At 46.6% G+C, this 22,673-nt stretch overlaps 1 protein-coding gene across 2 annotated transcripts; it reads right to left on the bottom strand.

Moving 5' to 3' along the window:
* Window positions 1–3,988: 3,988 nt before the first annotated feature.
* On the bottom strand, window positions 3,989–21,044 carry LOC132586084 (protein NKG7-like). Of its 2 annotated transcripts, none has more exons than XM_060258029.1 (5): window positions 20,767–21,044; window positions 13,957–14,206; window positions 11,322–11,468; window positions 6,573–6,701; window positions 3,989–4,302 (listed from the first exon to the last, which is right to left on the bottom strand). In XM_060258029.1, the coding sequence occupies exons 2-5, from the start codon at window positions 14,126–14,128 to the stop codon at window positions 4,265–4,267; spliced, it is 486 nt and encodes a 161-aa protein (XP_060114012.1). In that variant the 5' UTR covers window positions 14,129–14,206; window positions 20,767–21,044; the 3' UTR covers window positions 3,989–4,264. The 2 variants fall into 2 exon arrangements, with proteins under 2 accessions (XP_060114012.1, XP_060114013.1); XM_060258030.1 differs by having other exon boundaries at window positions 3,989–4,281.
* Between the last annotated feature and the right edge of the window lie 1,629 nt (window positions 21,045–22,673).

Below are 22,673 nucleotides of genomic sequence, written 5' to 3'. Positions count from 1 at the left end.
CCAGAGAATCTGACACTCAGCCTTTCTGGGAGCCAGAGGTGTACAAGACAGGATACAGTAGCTGCAAAAGTACCTTCCCAAGCCCTGCGAGTTGCAGACCACCAATCTGCTACACTACTGGGCCATGAAGGAAGTGGTCTGGCCAGATGTCTCTGCTGTGGCCCAGAAGCTCCTCTTGTACTCTTCAATGAGCAGGGCTTTTTCTGTAGCAGGAACTCCTTTGCATATTAGGCCACACACCCCTGATGTAGCCAATCCTCCTGGAGCTTCCAGTAGGCCCTGTACTAAGTGCCCTGTAAGCTCTTGAAAGATTGGCTACATCGAATAAATAAATAATAATAAATAATCAGGGGTGCATGGCCTAATACGCAAAGGAGTTCCTGCTACCAAAACAAAGCCCTGCCAATGAGTATGCAGAGTGAGCCCATTTTCTCCTATGTAGGTGACATGGTCAGTCCACATCCCTCACCCCTGCTCCCCTGGAAAATGTCAAAACGTGGAACTTCAAGTAAAGGCGGATCATAGTGGTTAAACAATTAATCCATTTATTGAGAACGAACAGTCAGCAAAGAGGCAGATTGAGTTTGATACTGAGCCAAGGCTGCAGCTAGCCTTTTCTAGAATTCGAAAGTAGGAAACAATACAGCCCGTTTCACACCCCCAGAGACAGCCTGGACTTCCCAGGGTCTTATCTTTCCCTCCCAGGAAAGAGGGACCTTGGAGATGGTAACTTCAAAGCTGCAGATGGCTTTCTCAACCGGGTGTGATATTCACTCCTTGGGATTACATTGTGCTTTGGGAAAGGCATTTGCTACATTTCTCAGGGTTAGTGAAGCAGAGGTTACAGTAAGGCACATCATGGCGTTAGTCATGTCAAGTAATTCTATTCTACATATCAGGTTCAGCAAGTTACACGTCTGACAGAAAGCTGAGCTGTTGTTCTTCCTGAAGGTCAGCTTGCCACTGTTCAATGACCCAGTTCTGGACGTTGTGGGTGAGTGAAGTGAGCACATGGTTCTCACTGCATCCTATCTCAGGCTGTGTTGGCGTGCTGGGACAAAATGGGCTTCCCCAGGTGAAAACATTACTAGAAGGAAGCAGGAGGGCAGCTATCTGATTCAATTAGCAGATTCTGCACCCCCCCCCAAAAAAAAAAAATCCTACTGCCATTCTGAATCTACCACCAGCACCAAAATGCCTCAACAGAGCCGTAAGGTACAAGGGGGTGTTGGAGGTAGTCCTCAGCTCACTCACTCAGCCATCAGCTGCCCCAAACCCAAACTGCATGCTGAAAGTAATGACAGAGTTGTAGAAGTAGTTCCCACTGGTCAGACCAGTCTCAGTTGCAGCCCAAAGGAAGACACTCGACACAGACAGCAGGTTAACAAGCTGTATTGGGTTCAGGAAGGTATCAGAGTCAATAGGCAGGCCAATAGTCATACACTTACACACAAGTAGATCCAGGCAGAGGTACAAATACAGAGTCCAAGAGAATAGTCAATACACAGTCCACTATCCATCCAACCGTATGCCACTCTGGTATCCTCCTTCCCTATCCCACACTGAACGGGTAGCTGGCTACTGCATTTCTAGTGGCCTTAGCCAATCCTATTCCAAATTGGTTAAGTGGCTCACACCTGATGAAAATGTACCACCTGTAGTCAAGGATGACTCAACCCCTGACAGTTCCAATTCTCCTTAAAGGAACAGGACACTGTCAAGTAATACAACAAAACAACAACGATTCACGGCTGGAAATTATTGGTAACAGGGCTTCTTTATTTAAAAAAGGCCCAGCAGGAACTCATTTGCATATTAGGTCAAGCCCCTGATGCCAAGCCAACTGGAACTGTGTTCCTGTGCGTTCCTGCTCAAAAAAAAGGCCTGATTGGCAATATTCAAGAAATTATACATATAAACAGACAATATATGTCAATATCAAATAGAAGAAGACGAAGACGATGAAGAAGGTTGCAGATTCATACCGCGCCCTTCTCTCTGAATCAGAGACTCAGAGTGACTTACAATCTCCTATATCTTCTCCCCCCACAACAGACACCCTGTGAGGTGGGTGGGGCTGAGAGGGCTCTCATAGCAGCTGCCCTTTCAAGGACAACCTCTGCCAGAGCTATGGCTGACCCAAGGCCATTCCAGCAGGTGCAAGTGGAGGAGCGGGGAATCAAACCTGGTTCTCCCGGATAAGAGTCTGCACATTTAACCACTACACCAAACTGGCTCTCAACACACCAAACTGTGCTGATTAGTACAACTGCTTGGTGTGTTGAAATCCCTGACTCGACAAAGTCCCGCTATGAGTGAAGACCGAAAAAGACAGCCATTCAAAGCTCCATAAATTCCATTGCAGCCATGGTAGATGTGCTAATCAGCACATATTTGAAATCGCTTTTGTACAACATTGACAGATATTGTGTATATATTTGTATAATTTATTGAATATTGCCTATAATTTCCAGCCGCGAGTTGCTGTTGTTTTGTTATTGCATATTATCTGCACGGCTTCCTCGGGTTTGCCTTTCCATGCTGAAAATAATAAAGGTAGTCCCCTGTGCAAGCACCAGTTGTTTCCGACTCTGGGGTGACGTCGCATCATGACATTTTCATGGCAGATTTTTAAGGGGGTGGTTTGCCATTGCCTTCCCCAGTCATCTACGCTTTCTCCCCAGCAAGCTGGGGACTCATTCTACCGATCTTAAAAGGATGGAAGGCTGAGTCAACCTTGAGCTGGCTACCTGACCCCAGCTTCCTCTGGGATCAAACTCAGGTCATGAGCAGACTGCAGTGCTGCAGCTTTAGCACTCTGCGCCACGGGGCTCCTGCTGAGAATATCCCGCAGCACAAAAAAAGCCCATTCTTCATCTGGTTGGAGATGGAATGGATAGAGCAGGACGGAAACCTCTGTGCCTAACAGAAACCAGCAGAACCCAGGATCAGCTCATGGGAGTAGGCCATGTAGGTGCCTGCCTAGGGCGTAGCATGGCCTACGGGGCACCTCTAGGCACCCTTCACCACACGCCAGCTGGCCCACTTGGCTTCCTTGTGCTGCGGGGAGGCGGGGCCGGGCATTTGCATGCCAGTCTCCTTAAGAGGAGCCCGGCATGCAAACTTGGCCATTGGAGGGTTGGGGGCGGGGCTTTGCCAGTGCCAGCCCTGGCAGAACCCACAGGAACATCGTTACTAGTGAAGTGAAGCAGCCTGTCTGTGTAATGCAACATTCTTATTTGCAGAGATGGGATGAGGGTTAGCCCTTGGAGCGTCAGTTTGGTGGAGTGGTTAAGTGCACGGGCTCCAGGCTGGGAGAATCGGGTTTGGTTCTCCACTCCTCCATATGTACCTGCTGCGTGACCTTGGGTTATCTCAGAGCTCTCTCAGTCCTACCTGCCTCACAGGATGTCTGTTGTGGGGAGGGGAAGGGAAGGAGATTGCCAGCCGCTTTGAGACTCCAAGGGCGTTTTCGCACTGACCTTAATCGGCAGCGACGCCCCTCTTCACCGCGCAGGATCTGCGCGTATTTCGCACTAATTGCCGCGGAGCACCCGGAAGAGCCGGAAAGTCCCGCGGCTTTTGCGGCGCAAATGGAAACTGGTTTTTGGCGGTTTCCGTTTGCACCGCAAAAGCCGCGGGACTTTCCGGCTCTTCCGGGTGCTCCGCGGCAATTAGTGTGAAATCCGCGCAGATCCTGCGCGGTGAAGAGGGGCGTCACTGCCGATTAAGGTCAGCGCAAAAACGCCCCAAGTGAAGGGAAGGGTATAAATCCAAACTACTACTCCTCCTCTTCTTCTTCTCCTTCTCCTTCTTGCTGTCCAAGATAGCTATAGAGGCCAAGACCTCTTTCCAATGTTCCTTCCCAGCACTGGAATTTAAGGGGTTCTTGCCTCTCAAAATGGAGAATCCCTTTAGTCACAGTAGCTAGTACCCACTGATCGACGTGTTGCACCACACTGTTATAAAACAATTAGAAACGCAATAATTGTGTCTCCAATAATTCATTTATGTATTTTTAAGTACACATTTTAGACGGGGAAAAAAAATTGCAAACTTGGACACAGAAAGAACAGCATTGGCTATCAAAAAAACACAATTTCTTCACACAAAAGCAGGCAATTTGCAAGGAAGAAATGCATCCTATCTTTCCTTAAAAAGGGAGGGTGATGCCCTTCTCGTTTCTTTCAGAAGATGTTCCCTGGATCTGAATCCTGCACTAGCAGTTGAGAGCCAGACACCATCCCAAATCCGCAGGTCGTCTCTATTCAGAACTAGAGCCTGTATAGTAAGCAAGCAAGCCTGTCAGGTGAGAAAAGAAAGGGTAAAAGATGAAGTAGGCTGATGACCAAGAGTCGTTTTGTAGAAAAATAGGTGACAGAGCTCATTAGCATAGCTCATTAGCATGTGCCATGCCCCCCTCCCCGCCAAAAGCAACCTGATGCAAGAAAGGAGAGCCCTGGGAGACTGAGGCCTGCTTGGGCTGGACAGAGATCCAGTCAGCCCAAGCAGGCCTTGCTCATCTGGGGCTCTCTTAGTCTGCCCACCCCCCATCAAAAGACCCAAAATCACATAAGAAGTGGAGAAAGGTTGGTGTGGGCTTCTCCAGGGGTTAATGAGGGCCCTGGCAGCTGGCTGGCTGCTCACTCCCCTAATCCAGGGATTGTTATGCAGCTCCACCTACTATTCAATGGACAAGGTAGGTGGGGAGGGGGGGGGTGGCTGTCGGAAAGGTTCAGGAGCTGTGCTCCTGTGAGCTCCTGCTGAATCTGAGGCCTGCTGATTGCACATCACCAGAAGCATCAGATCCACTGTGACTGTGAGATTCCTCTTCTCATCCAATCTTCAGAGCTACCAATTTAGTGCCAGACAGTCTCTCAAAGCAAGCCCACCTGTCAGGAGTGAAAAGAACCACCAGCAGGGTAAAGATGAAGCAGAAGGGACCACTGACGGATCTCACTGCTCAGTTTGGTGAGAGCCAGTTTGGTGTAGCGGTTAAGTGTGTAGACTCTATCTGGGAGAACCGGGTTTGATTCCCCACTCCTCCACTTGCAGCTGCTGGAATGGCCTTGGGTCAGCCATAGCTCTTTCAGGAGTTGTCCTTGAAAGGGCAGCTTCTATCAGAGCTCTCAGCCCCACCCACCTCACAGGGTGTCTGTTGTAGGGGAGGAAGGTAAAGGAGATTGCGCACTGCTCTGAGACTCTGAGATTCAGAGTGGAGGGCAGGATATAAATCCAATATCTTCATCTTCTTCTTCTTCAGACAGTCCTCAGAGTCTTTCCATGCTGATAGTCCAAGACATTTAACAGGGGTCTGCCACCTTTTTTTTAATTAAAGAGTCAAACTCTGTCAAAGTTCAGATAAAAATAGCAGGAAGCCCAGTGGCATAACTGAAAGGTTATAACCAAGCTTTCTTCCTGGGGGAACACAGCAGCACAGAGTTCTGGAACTTCTTTGTGGAAACAAAATTCTCAAAAAAAAAATGTTTAAAAGTTCATGAGGGGGACAAATGTGTTTCTCCTTCAGTCCCCTCTTGACAATTCCAGCACCAATTTTTTTTTTCCAGAAAAAAAAGCCCCGGTTACAACTTAACATCACCAATAATAAGGACCTTTTTTGGTAGCAGGAATTCCTTTGCATATTAGGCCACACATCCCTGATATAGCCAATCCGCCTGGAGCTTACAGGACTCTTCGTACAGGGCCTACTGTAAGCTCCAGGAGGATTGGCTACACCAGGGGGTGTGGCCTAATATGCAGAGGAGTTCCTGCTACAAAAAAAGATCTGCCAATGCCGGAAACTTTTGTTAAATATCCATACGGTATTTCTGTCTCAAAGACAGGTTGCTGTGAGTCCTTTATGACAAAGTGGCACGTGCAAGGCCTCCTGATAAACACCCTGGTCAAATTGTTTCCGTTTGCCAGCATAAATCTGCCCACGGTCTATAGTTGAATTCCTGGTAACAGTTCACCTCCGTTGTTTCGCTTTCTGGGGGAAAAAACCCCATCTCTAATAAGCTCTTCTGTCTAGTAACTAGTTAAATCTTTGCCTTCCTTTTCATTCTCATAGTGGTGAGTTTTTCCCCCCCGGCATTCTATCTGCCCTCACTCACAATATGCTTAACTTGAAGATTTCTTCTTCCTTTTTAGAGTGTTGTCTTTGGTTCCTTGCTGAGCCACACTGGTGTCTCAAGTCGGAAATTGCAGGACATTGATATTATCAATTCCAGACAGGCTCTGAATTGTTCAAGAAAAATAACAAGATAGTCCTGATCTGGATAGACCAGGCAAACCCAATCTCATCAGATCTCAGAAGCTAGGTAGGGCTATCCCTGACAAGTACTTGGACAGGAGACCTCCAAGGAATACCAGGGTTGGAAGGCAGAGGCAGGCAATAGCAAGCCACCTCTCTGAAAAGTCCAAGCCCTAGTGCAGGTCACCAGAAGTCAACCATGACTTCCAGGCATGTGTGCACATGCGTATGCACACACACACACAAATACAATTTTAAAAAATCTGAAAAAAGCTAAATTACATGATGATCAGTTCTATTCAATAAGTTATATACTCACCAGTTATAAGAAACAGAATGAATGAGGCCCAGCCAAGACCAAAGGACCATCCAAACAGTGTCCCAAAAAATAAAGTGACGTCACTGTACACTCCTGTGAATGTGGACATGGCAATCATGGAGCAAAAACCTGGGAACACACCAAAAAAAGGAGTTATCCCTTTGGAACCCCCAATTCCTGCAGAGCTCTTACATTTGCCTCACCATGCAGAGGAGCTGAAAGTCCTTTCTGAATTGATAGATCCAAGTGGGCAGCCACTTGTATTTCTCTTTTAGAACAGTGTATCAGAATATTGGTTTCTTTGTTTTTTTGTATTGACATATTCAAATAAGGGATATTGGCTGTTTATATTATTACATATACTAACCCATCTTCCACTATATTTTAATGTATTCTTTTTTTCTAATGGCAAACTAGAATGATGTTTAAACCTCTTGAGAAACTAATGCTCTCTATTGAAATCCAGAACTAACAACAAACTCCTATTTATGGCACTTTACACCTATGACATCAATCTGCTTTTTATCACCCTCCGTTGTTGTTTCAGCCCAGTTAACAACACTAACAAACACACACAGACCCCCAATTTGTGATTCATTTAATCTGCTAAAAAAACATTTCCATGCCTCTACATACTAATTCACTGCCCACTTTCTCTATATTTAGAATTGTTTGCCATTCCATTTTTGTCTAATGAAGTCTGCTTAGAGCACACGAAAGCGAACCTTCTGAATAAAACTTTGCTGGTCTTAAAGGTGCCGCTTGACTATTGCTTTTTCCTTTCTGAATGTCAGAGATTTTTAGCAAAACGGATGAGGATTGCTAGCTCCATCCTGGCAACCAGCAAAGGACGGAGGGGAACTTAGCAGGAGCAGCATGTAGACCCAGCCAACATAGACCAACGCGTCTCTGTCACTGCTCAAAAGCTCAGAAGGGATGCTGGGTGATGTTCTAATACTTAGGCCAACAAAAAACACCCTCTATAGGAAATTTGGCCTCTACCATAAAGTTTTGCCCAAATACCAGTGTCCCAGAAATGATGGTGTAACATCTGAGCCAGTGATGTAGGCACATTGCTGGATGTTGGATGAATCTTCCTCTTTTTCAGGATGAATTCCTACCCACCAGTTAGCTGCTTGGCAGCAGAGAGGTGAAACCTGGCAGCAGGGGACTCCCACCTTCATGGGGGGTCTGATAACCCTAGGACAGAAGGACCTCAGCAACTGTGGAGAAGACAAGCCCTGCAAAATATCTCAGGGCTAGCCGGCCAAACTGTTTAGGAACAAGGGTTGGATTGAGCCTCAGTCATCTGCCTATGCTAAACATATGCTATTTCCATTTCTATAGCAATTAGCTTCTATAATTAAAGCTCTGGCTGTTTCCAAAAAAGGCTTTAAGATACTTCAAGTAACGTGACCTTCCTGGTACAGAAAGGCCGTTTTCCCACTGACCTTACTCCAGAGCGACGTCCCTCTTCACCGCGCAGCATCTGCGCGGATTTCCCACCAACTGCTGCACACAACCAGGAAGTGCCACGGCTTTTGCGTCGCAGATGTAAACCGCTAAAACCCAGTTTACATCTGCAACGCAAAAGCTGCGGCTCTTCCTGGTTGCGCGCAGCAGTTGGTGGGAAATCCGCGCAGACACTGCACGGTGAAGAGGGACGTCACTCCGGAGTAAGGTCAGTGGGGAAACAGCCATAATGCTGTACATGTCTTTTGCTTCACATGACTTTGCCTTTTGGAATGTTTATATATTCTCAAATTCTAAATAGATCATCAGAACCTAGCTTCCTAGGGGACTCCCTCAGGCAACCTTGACTCTTTGAGTCCACCTAGTTTAAGTCTGCTTTCCTTGGCCTTCTTGACCCTGAGAGATAGGGAGAAAGGTCTGAGCTCTGTTGTGTACATCACCGTATGTCAGATGCTCATCCCAGAGTTGATTGGCAGTTACACTAGCTCCTATGGATGGAAAAAGGTACTCTGTGGTGTGTGGATTGTAGTCTTGTTCCTTCTTGTTCTGATCAACCACCTTGTGTTATAGGACTTGACAGAAGAACCAGGATATCTCCTTCCGGTGCACTCTAACTGGGTATTTAAGTAATTTGATTGATTTTGTATGTTGCATACCTGATTCTTATATGTTTCAATGAATTTACATTTGGGACTGAAGTTCAATAAATAAGAGAGGGGGGTTTCTTAGAACAACTGTCTCTCTTTCTTGATGCAATGAAGAAACCAGCTTCTCTCCCTCCCCAAAGGTTCCTGCATTCCACATTTCCCCAACACAAACCCAAATCCAGAGCTTAAGTGGGTGTCCTTGAGCAGAAGACCCCTGAGGTCCAAGGTTGCCAAACTCCCAAAGGGGCCTGATCTCCAGTCTACAGAGATCCTTTCCCCCGGGAAAAAATGGCAGGCTGAAAGGGAGGACTCTGTGGCATTACACCTCCCTGAAGTCCTTCCCTTCTGCAAACTCTGCTCTCCCCAGGCCACACCCACAGATCTCCAAAAATTCACCAACCTGGAGTCAGCAACACTCTGTCCACTGTTGTCATTCTGTAAGTACTAGTCAACAGGACCGAATGTCAGGCTCCTCTTCTGTCCAGCTCATAAGTTCCATGCTTCCCGCAGCCAACCCATGGGATGACTCCCCATGGTGGGACTCCAACCCCACACTCCAATTTCCTCTCCTAGTTTGATTCTTCACTGTCGCATTAGATGTATTCAGTTCTTCCTTGCCAGTTTGGTGTAGTGGTTAAGTGTGCAGACTCTTTATCTGGGAGAACTGGGTTTGATTCCCCACTCCTCCACTTGCAGCTGCTGGAATGGCCTTAGGTTAACTATAGCTCTCATAGGGCAGGATATAAATCCAATGTCTTATTATTATTATTATTACTACTACTTCATTGTGATATATAATGAAATAATTATACAACTCATGGCCCGGTTGCGAACAGGCCACGGACCAGTACCAGTCCATGGGGTTGGGGACCCTGGTTCTACTTCTCTAAGTCACTGTCCCCATAGCAATGTGGAATTCTGCTCCAGGGATGCAGCACAGAAGTGTCAAACCCATAACTTGGAGGACTAGGCTTGGATATTTGCTGGATGACTCTGGGCCCATCATGTCCTACCTAATATACCCTACAGGACTTGGAGAGGAGGAAAGAACTATGTGATTCACTGTTTTGGTTCCCTACTGAAGAAAGGAGGGAGAGACAGTATGGCATAGAGGTTAAAGTGATATTGCTGGCTAATATATTGAAAACTTTTATAAAAAAATCTTATAGCCATTTATAACATAAGAAGGAAGTACAGTGTATAAAAGAGTTCATCCAGCATAATTTTACTAAAGAATCCATCCAATGAGTACCAGGTTTAGACTCATTTTGCTGAGTTCTTTCTCAAGGATGTCACTGTCCATGTCAAGGTTATCTGCCTCTTGTTAATGTTAATTAACATTAACCATAGCTCTCATAGGGCAGGATATAAATCCAATGTCTTATTATTATTATTATTATTATTATTATTATTATTATTACTGTTATTATTACTACTACTACATTGTGATATATAATGAAATAATTATACAACTCATGGCCCGGTTGCTAACAGGCCACGGACTAGTACTGGTCCATGGACTGGGGGTTGGGGACCTGGTTCTACACATAGTAATGTGGAATTCTGCTCCAGGGATGCAGCAAAGAAGTGTCAAACCCATAACTTAATTAACATTAACAGGATGTTAATTTGGAAAAAAACCCAAAAAGATTTGAAAGAAAGAAAGAGCTTGCAGAGAACATTTATCAGTCAAAGGTAGAAGGCTGTTTAAAGCAGCCCTGTGGCACAGAGTGGTAAAGCTGCAGTACTGCAGTCCAAGCTCTTCTCATGATCTGAGTTCGATCCCAGCGGAAGCTGGGTTCAGGTAGCCGGCTCCAGGTTGACTCAGCCTTCCATCCTTCCGAGGTCGGTAAAATGGGTACCCAGCTTGCTGAGGGAAAAGTGTAGATGACTGGGGAAGGCAATGGCAAACAACCCCGTAAAAAGTCTGCCGTGAAAACGTGATGCCATGTCACCCCAGAGTTGGAAATGACTGGTCCTTTACCTTTTAAACGTTAATGACTGACCTGCTCCTAATACGTACACTGAAATCCAACAAAAGGCTGATAACCTTGACATGGACAGTGACATTCTTGAGAAAAAACTCAATGAAATTAGTCTAAACCAAGAACCCATTGGATGGACTCTTTTATACATTGTATTTCCTTCTTATGCTATAATTAGCTTTATAAGATTTTTGATAAAAGTTTGCAATATGTTAGTCTGCAATATCACAGTGTTTGGTTGTCTGTTAGTTCTTTATTATGAATTGTGATCCCATAATGTTGTTGTATAGTGGCTGAAGTGTCAGATATAGAACAGGGAGACCCAGGTTTGGACCTTCACTTCCCATTGTGCTTCTATGACCAGGCAAAACTCTGCTATATGAACCAAATATCCCAATAATGTGACCTTGGACAGCCTCAGCTTGACCTACCTCATAAGATCGTTGTGAAGTTAACACGGGGGAGAGGAGACCTACATTAACCTGCTTTGGGTCTCGATTGACAAAAAAGGTGGGGTATAAATGAAGTAATCATTTAATAGATAAGAAATGAAATAATTTTTTTTAAAAAATGAGGTGTAGTAAACAAGTGCAAAGGATGGAATTCTGGGAATCCCAACGCTTCTAGTCAATTAAACGACATACCTGCCACAAAGCTGGCTGACACGGCAAGATGCTTGATGGAAATGGAGCCGATGTGGGTGTGGGAAAATGAGGCACAAAGACCAACGAAGGAAACAGCACCGGCCACCATCCCCATTAACACAAAGGCTCGGACGGCATGGATAGCACCTGCAACAAGACAGAAGGGGCAGGGGGTGGGGTGAAACGTGCGTTAGTGAAACACAGCAAAAAAAGCAACCTTGTGTATGGTTACAAAGATGAAGTGACAAAGACGGTGAGGGGTCTGGAGACCAAGTCCTATGAAGAACATATATGAACATATGAAGCTGCCTTATACTGAATCAGACCCTCGGTCCATCAAAGTCAGTATTGTCTTCTCAGACTGGCAGCGGCTCTCCAGGGTCTCAAGCTGAGGACTTTCACACCTATTTGCCTGGACCCTTTTTTGGAGATGCCAGGGATTGAACCTGGGACCTTCTGCTTCCCAAGCAGATGCTCTACCACTGAGCCACCGTCCCTCCCAATGGTTGAAGGAGCTGGGCATGTCTAGCCTGAAGAGGAGGTGGCTGAGAGGTGTTATGATCACCATCTTCAAGTACTTGAAGGGCTGTCATATAGAGGATGGTGCAGAATTGTTTTCTGTTGCCCCAGAAGGTAGGACCAGAACCACCGGGTTGAAATTAAATCGGAAGAGCTTCCGGCTCAACATTAGGAAGAACTTCCTAATGAGCGGTTCCTGAGCAGAATCCATGGCATTTCCAACTAAAAAAGGGACCAGGCAATAGGTGATGAGAAAGACCTCAGCCTGAGACCCGGGTGAGCTACTTCCAGTCCATGTAGACCAGGATTGGCCAAACTTGCTTCACGTAAGAGCCACTTAGAATAAATGTCAGATGTTTGAGAGCCACAAGACATGAGCATCAGATGTTTGAGAGCCATAAGACAGGAAGGGAGGGAGGCAGGCAAAGAGATAGGGGAGGGGGAGGGATGGAAAGAAAGCAGCTTTAACTTTAGATGCATTCTCTAACCCGCAGGCTGGCTTGGTTTGGAGAGGTGATTTAAAGAAAAAAAAATGCTTTCTCCAAGCTAGCCGAGGGGGCGGGAGGGGGAGTTCAAGAGACACACAATATGTGTGAAAGAGCCACGTGTTGCTCTGGAGCCACAGTTTGCCACCCCTGGCATAGACAATGCTGACTTTGATGGACCAAGGACCTGACTCGATATAAGGCAGATTCATGGGTTCAGCTAAATCCTTCAGAAGTCTCCTGTCATATTTATTTATTTGTATTCATATTTGTTAATTTATATTCCACCCTTTCCCACGAGTGGGCTCAGGGCGGATAACAACAAAAGTTGAAACCATTGAAAACTACAAGCGAAACCATAAAATACAATAAAACAAACATCTATGTCACAGGTGGCGATTTCCAGTAGGCCCAGAGATGGAATAATAGATTGATAAGATTAAAATAAGATAACACCATGACAGGTAAGGGAAGCCAAGCAGATGGAAATGAGGACGTCCGCTGCCTCAACTGAACACATACATTTAATTAAATCTAGGCATACTTCTGTATTTTAATTGCTGGGTGTCTATTTTTGATTAGTATTATTGGCTGCCATTTTAATGGAATGCTTTGTGTGTTGTTCTTACTAGACTTCAGGCCTTTGCACCTACTTTTGATTGTGAATCATGATTGCTTTATGTCAGGCTCTGTTCATTAATACTATTGTCAAATGCTGATTACTAACCATATCAATTAATGCCTAGAGGTGCTCACTAACCCAGGGGCAAGAGTGATAGAGAGGGGAGGGGGGGGAGTAGAGCGTAGCTTCCCAGGAATATCAAAGGTTGCCAAGTCCTCTTTGAAGTAGAAAGTTTGTGCCAGATTCTCACCTCCTCCCTAGAAGCAGCAAGGACATTGCCTCCGGGAAAATGTAACCACCAACTGTAAAGATAAGGGGGGATCGTTGAGAAAACTCTCACATGCAAAGGCAGCCTTCTGTTTTGGGAATGGGGGTAGAAACAATTGCTTTGATGTAGAATGTTAAAAGCCAAAGATTTGAACTGATCTCCATCAGTTCCAATGCCTTCCAAGCTGGAGTAACTCTGAAGTATCCAATAAATGCAACTTTGTTTCAAATACCAAATCTGCTTATTTGTGAGCTTCAATGAACCCCTGCCTGACACTTTTATGCCAATAAAGGTCTGAACTGAACTGAACTGAACATACATTTAATCCCAGCAACAAAAGGCCTGATCAGCACTTTGGTGTACTATATCTGTTAAGTGTCTTGTCTGAGGACACGGAAGATCTGACTTTGCATCAGGGGTGGCCAAACTTGCTTTATGTAAGAGCCACGTCGAGTAAACGTCAGACGTATGAGAGTCGCAAAACATGGAACATCACACGTTTGAGAGCTGCAAAATGGACAGGCGGAAGGAAGGGAGGGAGGGAGGGAAATAGAAGGGAGAAGAGAGGAGGTAGAAGGAAAGCAAAATTAAATGACTTCTCCAAGCTGCAAGAGAAAAATGCCTTCTCCAAGCCAACTGGGCGGGCGGTGGGGGCTTTGAGAGCCATACGATATGTGTGAAAGAGTCGCATGTGGCTCCCGATTCTCAGTTTGGCCACCCCCGCTTTACATGTTGCCTTACCTGAAACGCTCATCCCATATGATGCACAATTGTTATCCTTACATGCCTGCCACAGTCCCATATGCACCCTTTGGGCTGAATCCATCATCCAGTAGTTGGTAGCCAGGGCAACGATGAGCAGCAAGAGGCTGACGAAGGAGAAGATGCAGGCAGCAGTCCGTATTCCTTCCATAGCGGATGATCGGGTGTGTGGCGGCACGGCAAGAATATCTGAGGGTTTGTTGGCCACCAGCTTCTGCTCCTTTGATGTCTGTAATAGAAAATAGCTTGGGGTTTTGATATCATTGTACAACAGGGGTGGGGAACCCTTTTTCTGCCAAGGGCCATATGGATATTTATAACATCACTCGTGGACCATAAAAAAATTATGAACTTAAAAAACAGTGCTCCGTTGAGGGGGGATGATTCAGGCCAGCAAAATCAATGCAAATAATTGTTTTTCTATTTGAAGTCATGTGGCGAGAGACTAATCTGGCGCGCGCACACACAAACACCTCGGCAAATGCATAGGTCCAGGGCTTTTTTGTAGAAAAAGCCCAGCAGGCATTCAATAGCATATTAGTTCACATCCCCTAATATCAGCATATTAGGTCACACACTCATTAGCATATTAGGCCACACCATCTGGGATAATCACGTGCAAACTGAACTGTGACAGTAACTTTTCCAGGCCCTGCAGCAATTCTGGCCAGCCAGCCAGACCCCAGGGAGGCTGCCGCACAGGACATCTGGGCCCTGGGATCCCTGCCTGGCCCTGGGGAGGCTGCTGCACAGTGCAGCTGGGCCCCATGATCATCACTGGCCAGTGACGCCCCAGGGAGGCAGCCACATGGCTCAGTTCAGCCCAGTAATTCCCGAGGGCCACACCAAGTGACCTCGAGGTTCCCCATCCCTGTTGTACAAAGTTCATGAAATTCAGTTCAAGAATAGTTTTAAATTCTATTTGACTGTGGTTCATTCGGCGGTTGGGTTGCCAAGTCCAAGTCAAGAAATATCAGGGGATTTTGGGGGTGGAGCCAGGAGACATTGGGGCGGAGCCAAGAGCAAGGATGTGACAAGCATAATTGAACTTCAAGGGAGTTCTGGCCGTCACATTTAAAGGGACTGCACATCTTTTTAAATGCCTTCCTTCCATAGGAAATAATGAAGGATAGGGGCACCTTCTTTTGGGGCTCATAGAATTGGATCCCCTGGTCCAATCTTTTTGAAACTTGGGAGGTATTTTGGGGAGAGGCACTAGATGCTATACTGAAAATTTGGTGCCTCTATCTCTAAAAACAGCCCCCCCAGAGCCCCCAAAACCCGCAGATCAATTCCCCATCATTCCCTATGGGAATCATTCATGGAGGTGCATGATGGTTGTGGGGGCGGGGCTTCCCCCGCCAGTCAGCTGGCTGGGGGAGGGGGGAAGCCTGTAAAACCGGGGGATCCCCCGCTGGGACTTGGGGATTGGGAAGCCTATTCGGCGGGGGGTTATTTCTGCTTAGCCTTCCAGACACCGAATTCCCAACTGGCTTTGTTTCTGCATAGGCAGGGCTTTTTTTTTTTAGTAGGTACTCCTTTTCATATTGGGTCACACCATCCTGATGTAGCCGGTCCTCCAAGAGCTTACAGGGTTCTTAGTACAGGGCCTACTGTAAACTCCAGGAGGATTGGCTACATCAGCGGGGTGTGGTCTAAAATGCAGAGGAGCTCCTGCTACCAAATGAGCCCTATCCGTAGGAATGTTGTTTCTGCACTTGCAGGGAATTTTCATGTGCCTTCCTTGTCCCCTCCAATGAAGATGAGAGTTGCCAGTAAGGATGGGAGATCTGGAGAAGGCAGAGTTTGGGGAAGGGAAGGAGTTCAGGGCTTGCATTTCTCCTAGCCTTTAGGCCAGGGGTGTCGAACTCATTTGTTATGAGGGCCGGATCTGACATAAATGAGACCTTTCTGGGCTGGACCATGTCAGGTTGGGCCGGGCTGTATCTGTACCTATTTAAGATTAGGTAGCAGATATATCAATTTTATAAAGGACAGACACACAATTAAAGATATATATTTTCAAACACTTAAAACATGCTTAAAATATTAGCACTCGTTGGTCTTAAAGGTGCTTTCTTTGTATTTCTCTCATGGGATCCAGGGAATGGGCCAAAGGAAGCTCTGGCTCTTTCCTTTCTTCCCCAGAGGACTGGGGGGGGGAGCCTCAGCCAATAGAAGGAAGAGGTACTTGGCTCAGTAGCTCTGCTGTGCAATTGAAAGAACCTGGAAAAACAAGCTCTATTTTCCTCCCTTCATCCCCAAGGGAGGAAGCTCAGCCAATGGAGAAAATAGAGGTGCTGCTCTGTAGCTCCTATGCAGGCCTTGCAAAGCAAGCTGTGATGCAGAAGGAAGCAAAAGATATAGGGAGAAGGAAGCAGATGACAGCCAGTTGCTCAGGGGCCTGATAGGAGCCTTCTGGGGGCCTGATTTGGCCCCTGGGCCACATGTTTGACAGCCATGCTTTAAGGAAATACAGGGGTGGCCAACGGTAGCTCTCCAGATGTTTTTTGCCTACAGCTCCCATCAGCCCCAGCCAGTATGGCTAATGACTGGGGCTGATGGAATTTGTAGGCAAAAAACATCTGGAGAGCTACCATTGGCCACCCCTGGGTTATAACATAGCTAAGAGAGGGCAAACTCTGTGGTATACCATGTAGGCTTTCCCCAGTGCCTGATTACTTAGCCTCCAAAGGGAGGAACTGTGGCTCAGTGGTAGAGCATCTGCTTGGTAAGCAGAAGGTCCCAGGTTCAATCCCCGGCATCTCCAACTAAAAGGGGTCCAGGCAAATAGGTGTGAAAAATCTCAGCTTGAGACCCTGGAGAGCCGCTGCCAGTCTGAGTAGACAAAACTGATTTTGATGGACTGAGGGTCTGATTCAGTATAAGGCAGCTTCATATGTTGGGAGGGACGGTGGCTCAGTGGTAGAGCATCTGCTTGGTAAGCAGAAAGTCCCAGGTTCAATCCCCAGCATCTCCAACGAAAAAGGGTCCAGGCAAACAGGCGTGAAAAACCTCAGCTTGAGACCCTGGAGAGCCGCTGCCAGTCTGAGTAGACAATACTGACTTTGATGGACTGAGGGTCTGATTCAGTATAAGGCAGCTTCATATGTTGGGAGGGACGGTGGCTCAGTGGTAGAGCATCTGCTTGGTAAGCAGAAAGTCCCAGGTTCAATCCCCAGCATCTCCAACGAAAAAGGGTCCAGGCAAACAGGCGTGAAAAACCTCAGCTTGAGACCCTGGAGAGCCGCTGCCAGTCTGAGTAGACAATACTGACTTTGATGGACCGAGGGTCTGATTCAATATAAGGCAGCTTCATATGTTCGTATATATGTTCAAAGCAGGCTGCTGAAGACTGGGGCATGGAAATCAGAAGTCACTAGACTCAGAGCTACTAGAATTAAAGTTGTGAGCTACTGCATCAATTAGTTTGGTCTGGGGCCATTTTTCGTGAGCTAAGACAAAAGAGGGTGAGCCAGAAGCTAAAAAACTGTGAGCTAGCTCACACTAACTCAGCTTACAGGGAACTGGTCTCTTCAACAATCAGATGCAAATTATATCAAAATTCCCAGTCCATTCACATTCATGTGTGCCCGTCAGTTTCCACTTTCAGAAGCTTCAAAGGCGATCCACCCGCTCCTGCGGGTTGAGTTAAAGTGCCATTGCTTTCAATGATCCCATCAAGAAAAAGATCCTTTGCAGTCTCTGGAAGTTCTCTTTCTATTTTCCAAACAGCATATTTAATGGTTTCAAAGAACCAAAAAATATGAAATTCAAAAAAAGTGGGCACAGCAAAAGCCTCTCATGGGAATGCTAGCATGTGTCACTGCTTCCGAATGACCCTTCCTCAAAGCAGCATCTCCCACTCATCGCTCCATAATGGATCACTCGCACGGCACTATGAACGGAGAATGGAGCGATGAGTGGGAGACGCCCTCCCCCCAGGGTCCCAGTCTGTGGTTCCTGAGAACACATCTTTTTTGTCTTGTTTTTTAAAATAATTTTGTTCTTTGTTATAAATTCAAACAGCTTACAGAAAAACATAAAGTTCCAAAATAGGAAACCACATAAACCCGCCAGTAATATTACACAAATTAAGACAACGTTAAGTAATTAGCAAAACAGATTTTTTTTTTTTAAAGGGGGGGACCATTTTTCCATTACATGACATTTTCCATTACATTTTCCATTACATACATTATGTTATGTATAGGGTTGCCAAGTCCAATTCAAGAAATATCTGGGGACTTTGGGGGTGGAGCCAGGAGACATTAGGGGTGGAGCCAAGATCAAGGCTGTGACAAGATTAATTGAACTCCAAAGGGAGTTCTGGCAATCACATTTAAAGGGACGGCACACCTTTTCAATTCCTTCCTTCCATAAGAAATAATGAAGCATAGGGGCACCTTCTTTTGGGGCTCATAGAATTGGACCCCCCGGTCCAATCTTTTTGAAACTTGGGGGGTATTTTGGAGAGAGGCACTAGATGCTATACTGAAAATATGGTGCCTCTACCCCAAAAAACAGCCGCCCCCCCCCCCAGAGCCCCAGATACCCACGGATCAATTCTCCATGATTTTCTATGGGAATAAATCTCCATAGGGAATAATAGAGTTCCCAGAAGACATTTCCCTCCCCTCCCCCCGCTTTCTGACAACCCTGAAGCAGGGGGAGGGCCTCCAAACCAGGGGATCCCCAGCCCCCACCTGGGGATTGGCAGCCCTAGTTATGTATGTGGACTCAAGGGAAGACTTCGGGTGTTCCTGCCTGGCTCATTGCAGCCATACAGACTGAGCTTGGGGACTGGCGAACAATGGGCTGCAGGATCCAAATCTCTGAAGCCCTGGACCAATCACAAGCCCTCACCAGTTTGAATGACCCAATACTGTGTTTGCAAGGGAACCCAGAGATGTATATAAGGTTGGCCCTTTTGGCCCAGCAGCAGCTTTGTAGTGCAGCTATCCACTATGCTGTACCTCATAAAGAGCTTGATATCACTACTGCATCGACTCATTCATGCACTGAACCTACTACACAATAGGAATATTAGCACGTGACTGCACCCACCCAGGGCTTTTTTCCTAGCAGGAGCTCTTCTGCATATTCGGCCACGCCCCCCTGATGTAGCTCCAAGAGCTTAGGCTCTTAGTACAGGGCCAACTGTAAGCTCCAGGAGGACTGGCTACATCAGGGGGGCGTGGCCTAATATGCAGAAGAGCTCCTGCTAGAAAAAGAGCCCTGACTGAACCTCGTCAGTAATCTTAAACCTGTTCCTTCTGAGGCCAAAAAAAATCTCACACTCCACACCCACAGCATTTTTGCATGCAGACATTCGAGTCCTTGAAAGGCCCCAAAAACTCAAGCGCAGCCATGTCACTTCAGAAACTTCAGCTTCTTCCACACATTAAGGGAATCTCAGCAAGTCTTGGAGAGAAGGGAGGTTGGGGAGCGCGGGAACCTCAGAAGGCAGGGACGGATTAACAAATAGGTGGAGTAGGCACTGGCCTATGGGGCCCCTCACCTTTAGGGGCCCCAGGCTGGCTTCCCCCCTTCCCCAGTTTCCCCCCTGCTTGCAGCCTTTCCAGCCTGCATGCACAGCCAGTGACTGAGCTGCTCTTTGCCAGACTTGCCTGGTGTGGCTGCTGCTGGTGTCACCAAATTTGCCTCTCTCTGCCTCTGCCCCACAGCTTTGTCAAAGGGGCTTTTGAGAAGGGCCTACAGGCTACAGCAGAGGCCCTGGGCAGCAGGGTGACTCTGACATGATTTGCAAGGGGGCCCCTGAGATTTTGGCTGCCTAGGGGCCTCCATGGGGTTTAATCCAGCACTGATACCACCAATCATCAATGGGAGCAAACAGCTTCATATTCTGGCTCATCTTATCTCTGTCTTTTCTTAAAAAAAAAAAAAAAAAAAGGACAAGAGGAGGGGGAAAAACATAGTTATGGCCATGCTTTCATTTCTTTGTAAGACACAACTTATCACATTTGGCTGGTGCTGCTAATTACATTCCGGCTGCTGCCGCCATGTCTGGTCCAACTGACCTTGGATCCGTTCCAATAAGTCAATTTCCACTCATTAGCCGCTGGGTCGTATCTCCTCCTAAGGATGGATCCTGCCAAACATATGACTTTTTTCCGAATCCTCAAGGCTTGCAAATACTACACTTACTCAGTCCTTATCCGTTACAGGTCCCTGCCCCTCCCTCAGGCTCCACCCTTAGATCTCCACTCCACATCTCAACTGTTTGCTGCCCCTGCGTAGCTGACTTCTTCAGGCACAGAAAGAGAGATTAATCATAAGGGCTGCAGCTCAGACTGGGTGGTGGAAGAATCTGCCCTTTGTGTTGCAGGCTCTGGGGGATAATTCTTCAAAAAACATACGCTCCCTTGATAGACTCTTACAAGAATCAGTTGAGCGGGCCCAAGCGTTTGGGCTCTCTGCCAAAGACTTTTTCAAACGGCTTCTTCTATGCCCTGTGTTGACAGCATGATATAATCATCGCAAGGAACTACAAAAGCTCTTCAAAGACATTGAAACTGAGCATATGTTTGAGCCCTTCTATAAAATTTTGTTTCTTCTTTCCTCCAAATCACACACAAAAAGGGTGCCTCTGTTTAAGCACCGCCCTTCTTTCCTACCAAATTTTCCAAGCGCATGAAAGGACCAGATTCCCCCTGTTGTTGTTGTTGTTTTAAAAAAAATTATTTGATATTTTAACAGCAGATTCAGCAGCAGCTGGCACATCCCAGAGCCTGGGCAGATGCTTGATATCAAGAGAAATTGGCTTACCGGTTTTATCCAAAGGCTGCTTGAAGAGACTGGAGGATCAGTGGCCACCGGTCGTTCGCTAGCTTTCGGAAACTCCTCCTCTCTTGTGGTGTACTTAATAAGAGGCTGACATTTCACAGGAGGAAACGAAAGAGAAAAATAGTTTCATTTTTCTCACATTCTCTGACAGTGGGCAGGTAGGCAAATTAACCCCGATTTGAAAAAAAAATCCAAGATGCTACACAGTATGAATGGAAATTTCCATATTGCCAAACACTCTTGCAAATAATGTACAATTCAACTCAAGCAATATCACTGAGTGTCTTTTGAAGACAACAGTCCCAATAGAGATAGTCCTGCAAGGAGTCAAAGCACGTTTCTTCATGGGGAAAATTCATACAGTGGTAATTTCCAAGAAGGAGAAGTACTAATGTCACCAATTATAAATTCATTAAAAGGTCAAGGTAGTCTCCTGTGCAAGCACCAGTCGTTTTCGATTCTGGGGTGACGTCGCTTTCACAACGTTTTCACGGCAGACTTATACGAGGTGGTTTGCCATTGCCTTCCCCGGGCATCTACACTTTACCCCAGCAAGCTGGGTTCTCATTTTACCAACCTCAGAAGGATGGATGGAAGGAAGTTGGATCAGACTTGATGGCAGCCGTCAGGATGAGCTGGCTACCTGAACCCAGCTTCCATTGGGATCGAACTCAGGTTGTGAGAAGAGAGTTTGGACTGCAGTACTGCAGCTTTACCACTCTGCGCCACGGGGCATCATTAAAGGTAAAGGTAGTCCCCTGTGCAAGCACCAGTCGTTTTCGACTCTGGGGTGACGTCGCTTTCACGTTTTCACGGCAGACTTTTTACGGGGTGGTTTGCCATTGCCTTCCCCAGTCATCTACACTCCCTCCCCCAGCAAGCTGGGTATTCATTTTACCGACCTCGGAAGGATGGAAGGCTGAGTCAACCTGGAGCCGGCTACCTGAACCAGCTTCCGCTGGGATCGAACTCAGGTCGTGAGCAGAGGGCTCCGACTGCAGTACTGCAGCTTTACCACTCTGCGCCACGGGGCTCTTTAGTCCATCATTAATCCATCATCATCCACATGACTTCCAGATTGCCCAAACATTTTAGGCAGAAACAAAGCCGTTCTTCGGGATGGTATATCTTAATATTTCCTGAAGTCTTGAACCCAGAGAGCTTTGCCAGTCTGAATGTTCTATTCAGACCCTGGTGCAGAAAAATTATTTTTGTGTCATAAGGAAATATCAGTGCAAACTAGGCAGCTATCTACCTGGCCTACTCCTATGCACCGGCCCTGACAATTCTACAGTCTGGACAGGATAACCTCATGTTATATGGTTTTCGGATCTGCCCAAGGTGCTGCCAAAACAAATGGGTCCTGCAGTTTCTGTCTCTGGAACTCCCAGTGGTTCAAGGCCTCATAACCATGCTATCACAAGATTGGGGGGGGGGGGGTGCATTTCCACTATTTTATTCTAGCCCTACAGAATGTTCATTGAAATATAAAATTGTCATTTGGTTCCAGAAGTTGTGGTCAAGAAGATTTCACCCATTTCCACCCATTTCCCCTTCCTGTGGCAAAACTTCCCAACTCCACCCTGATGCTGTTTCAGTGGGTCCAAATTCTCCTCAGAGCAGCATTTGGGAGGCATTTAGGCCTGCAAAAGGAAGAAGGGGAGGCAGAGAAGTGGGCTTTGCTGATGAAAATCCTTCTGTCTACTGAGATTTTGAACATCATCCAAGACTCTCTCGAGCAGAGGTCCATCAGAGGCTATTAGCCACAATGTACTGTTGGAACGCTCTGCCTGGGGTATTCTTGGTGTTGGGGTCCATGGTGGGAGGGCTTCTAGTGTCCTGGTCCCACTGATGGACCTCCTGATGGTGCCTGGTTTTTTGGCCACTGT

This window comes from Heteronotia binoei, chromosome 17 (assembly GCF_032191835.1).
Source record: "Heteronotia binoei isolate CCM8104 ecotype False Entrance Well chromosome 17, APGP_CSIRO_Hbin_v1, whole genome shotgun sequence".
NCBI classification, from domain to species: Eukaryota; Metazoa; Chordata; class Lepidosauria; order Squamata; family Gekkonidae; genus Heteronotia; species Heteronotia binoei.
Note: the sequence above shows the minus strand (reverse complement) of the source record. Positions and strands in the feature narration are given on the sequence as shown.

Coding starts and splice junctions, on each gene's coding strand:
- LOC132586084 (XM_060258029.1), bottom strand. CDS start 14,128: ATGGAAGGAATACGGACTGCTGCCTGCATCTTCTCCTTCGTCAGCCTC. Junction 6,702..11,321: donor GTCAGCCAGCTTTGTGGCAG/GTATGTCGTTTA, acceptor GTGTGTTCCCAG/GTTTTTGCTCCATGATTGCC. Junction 4,303..6,572: donor CATTCTGTTTCTTATAACTG/GTGAGTATATAA, acceptor CTCACCTGACAG/GCTTGCTTGCTTACTATACA.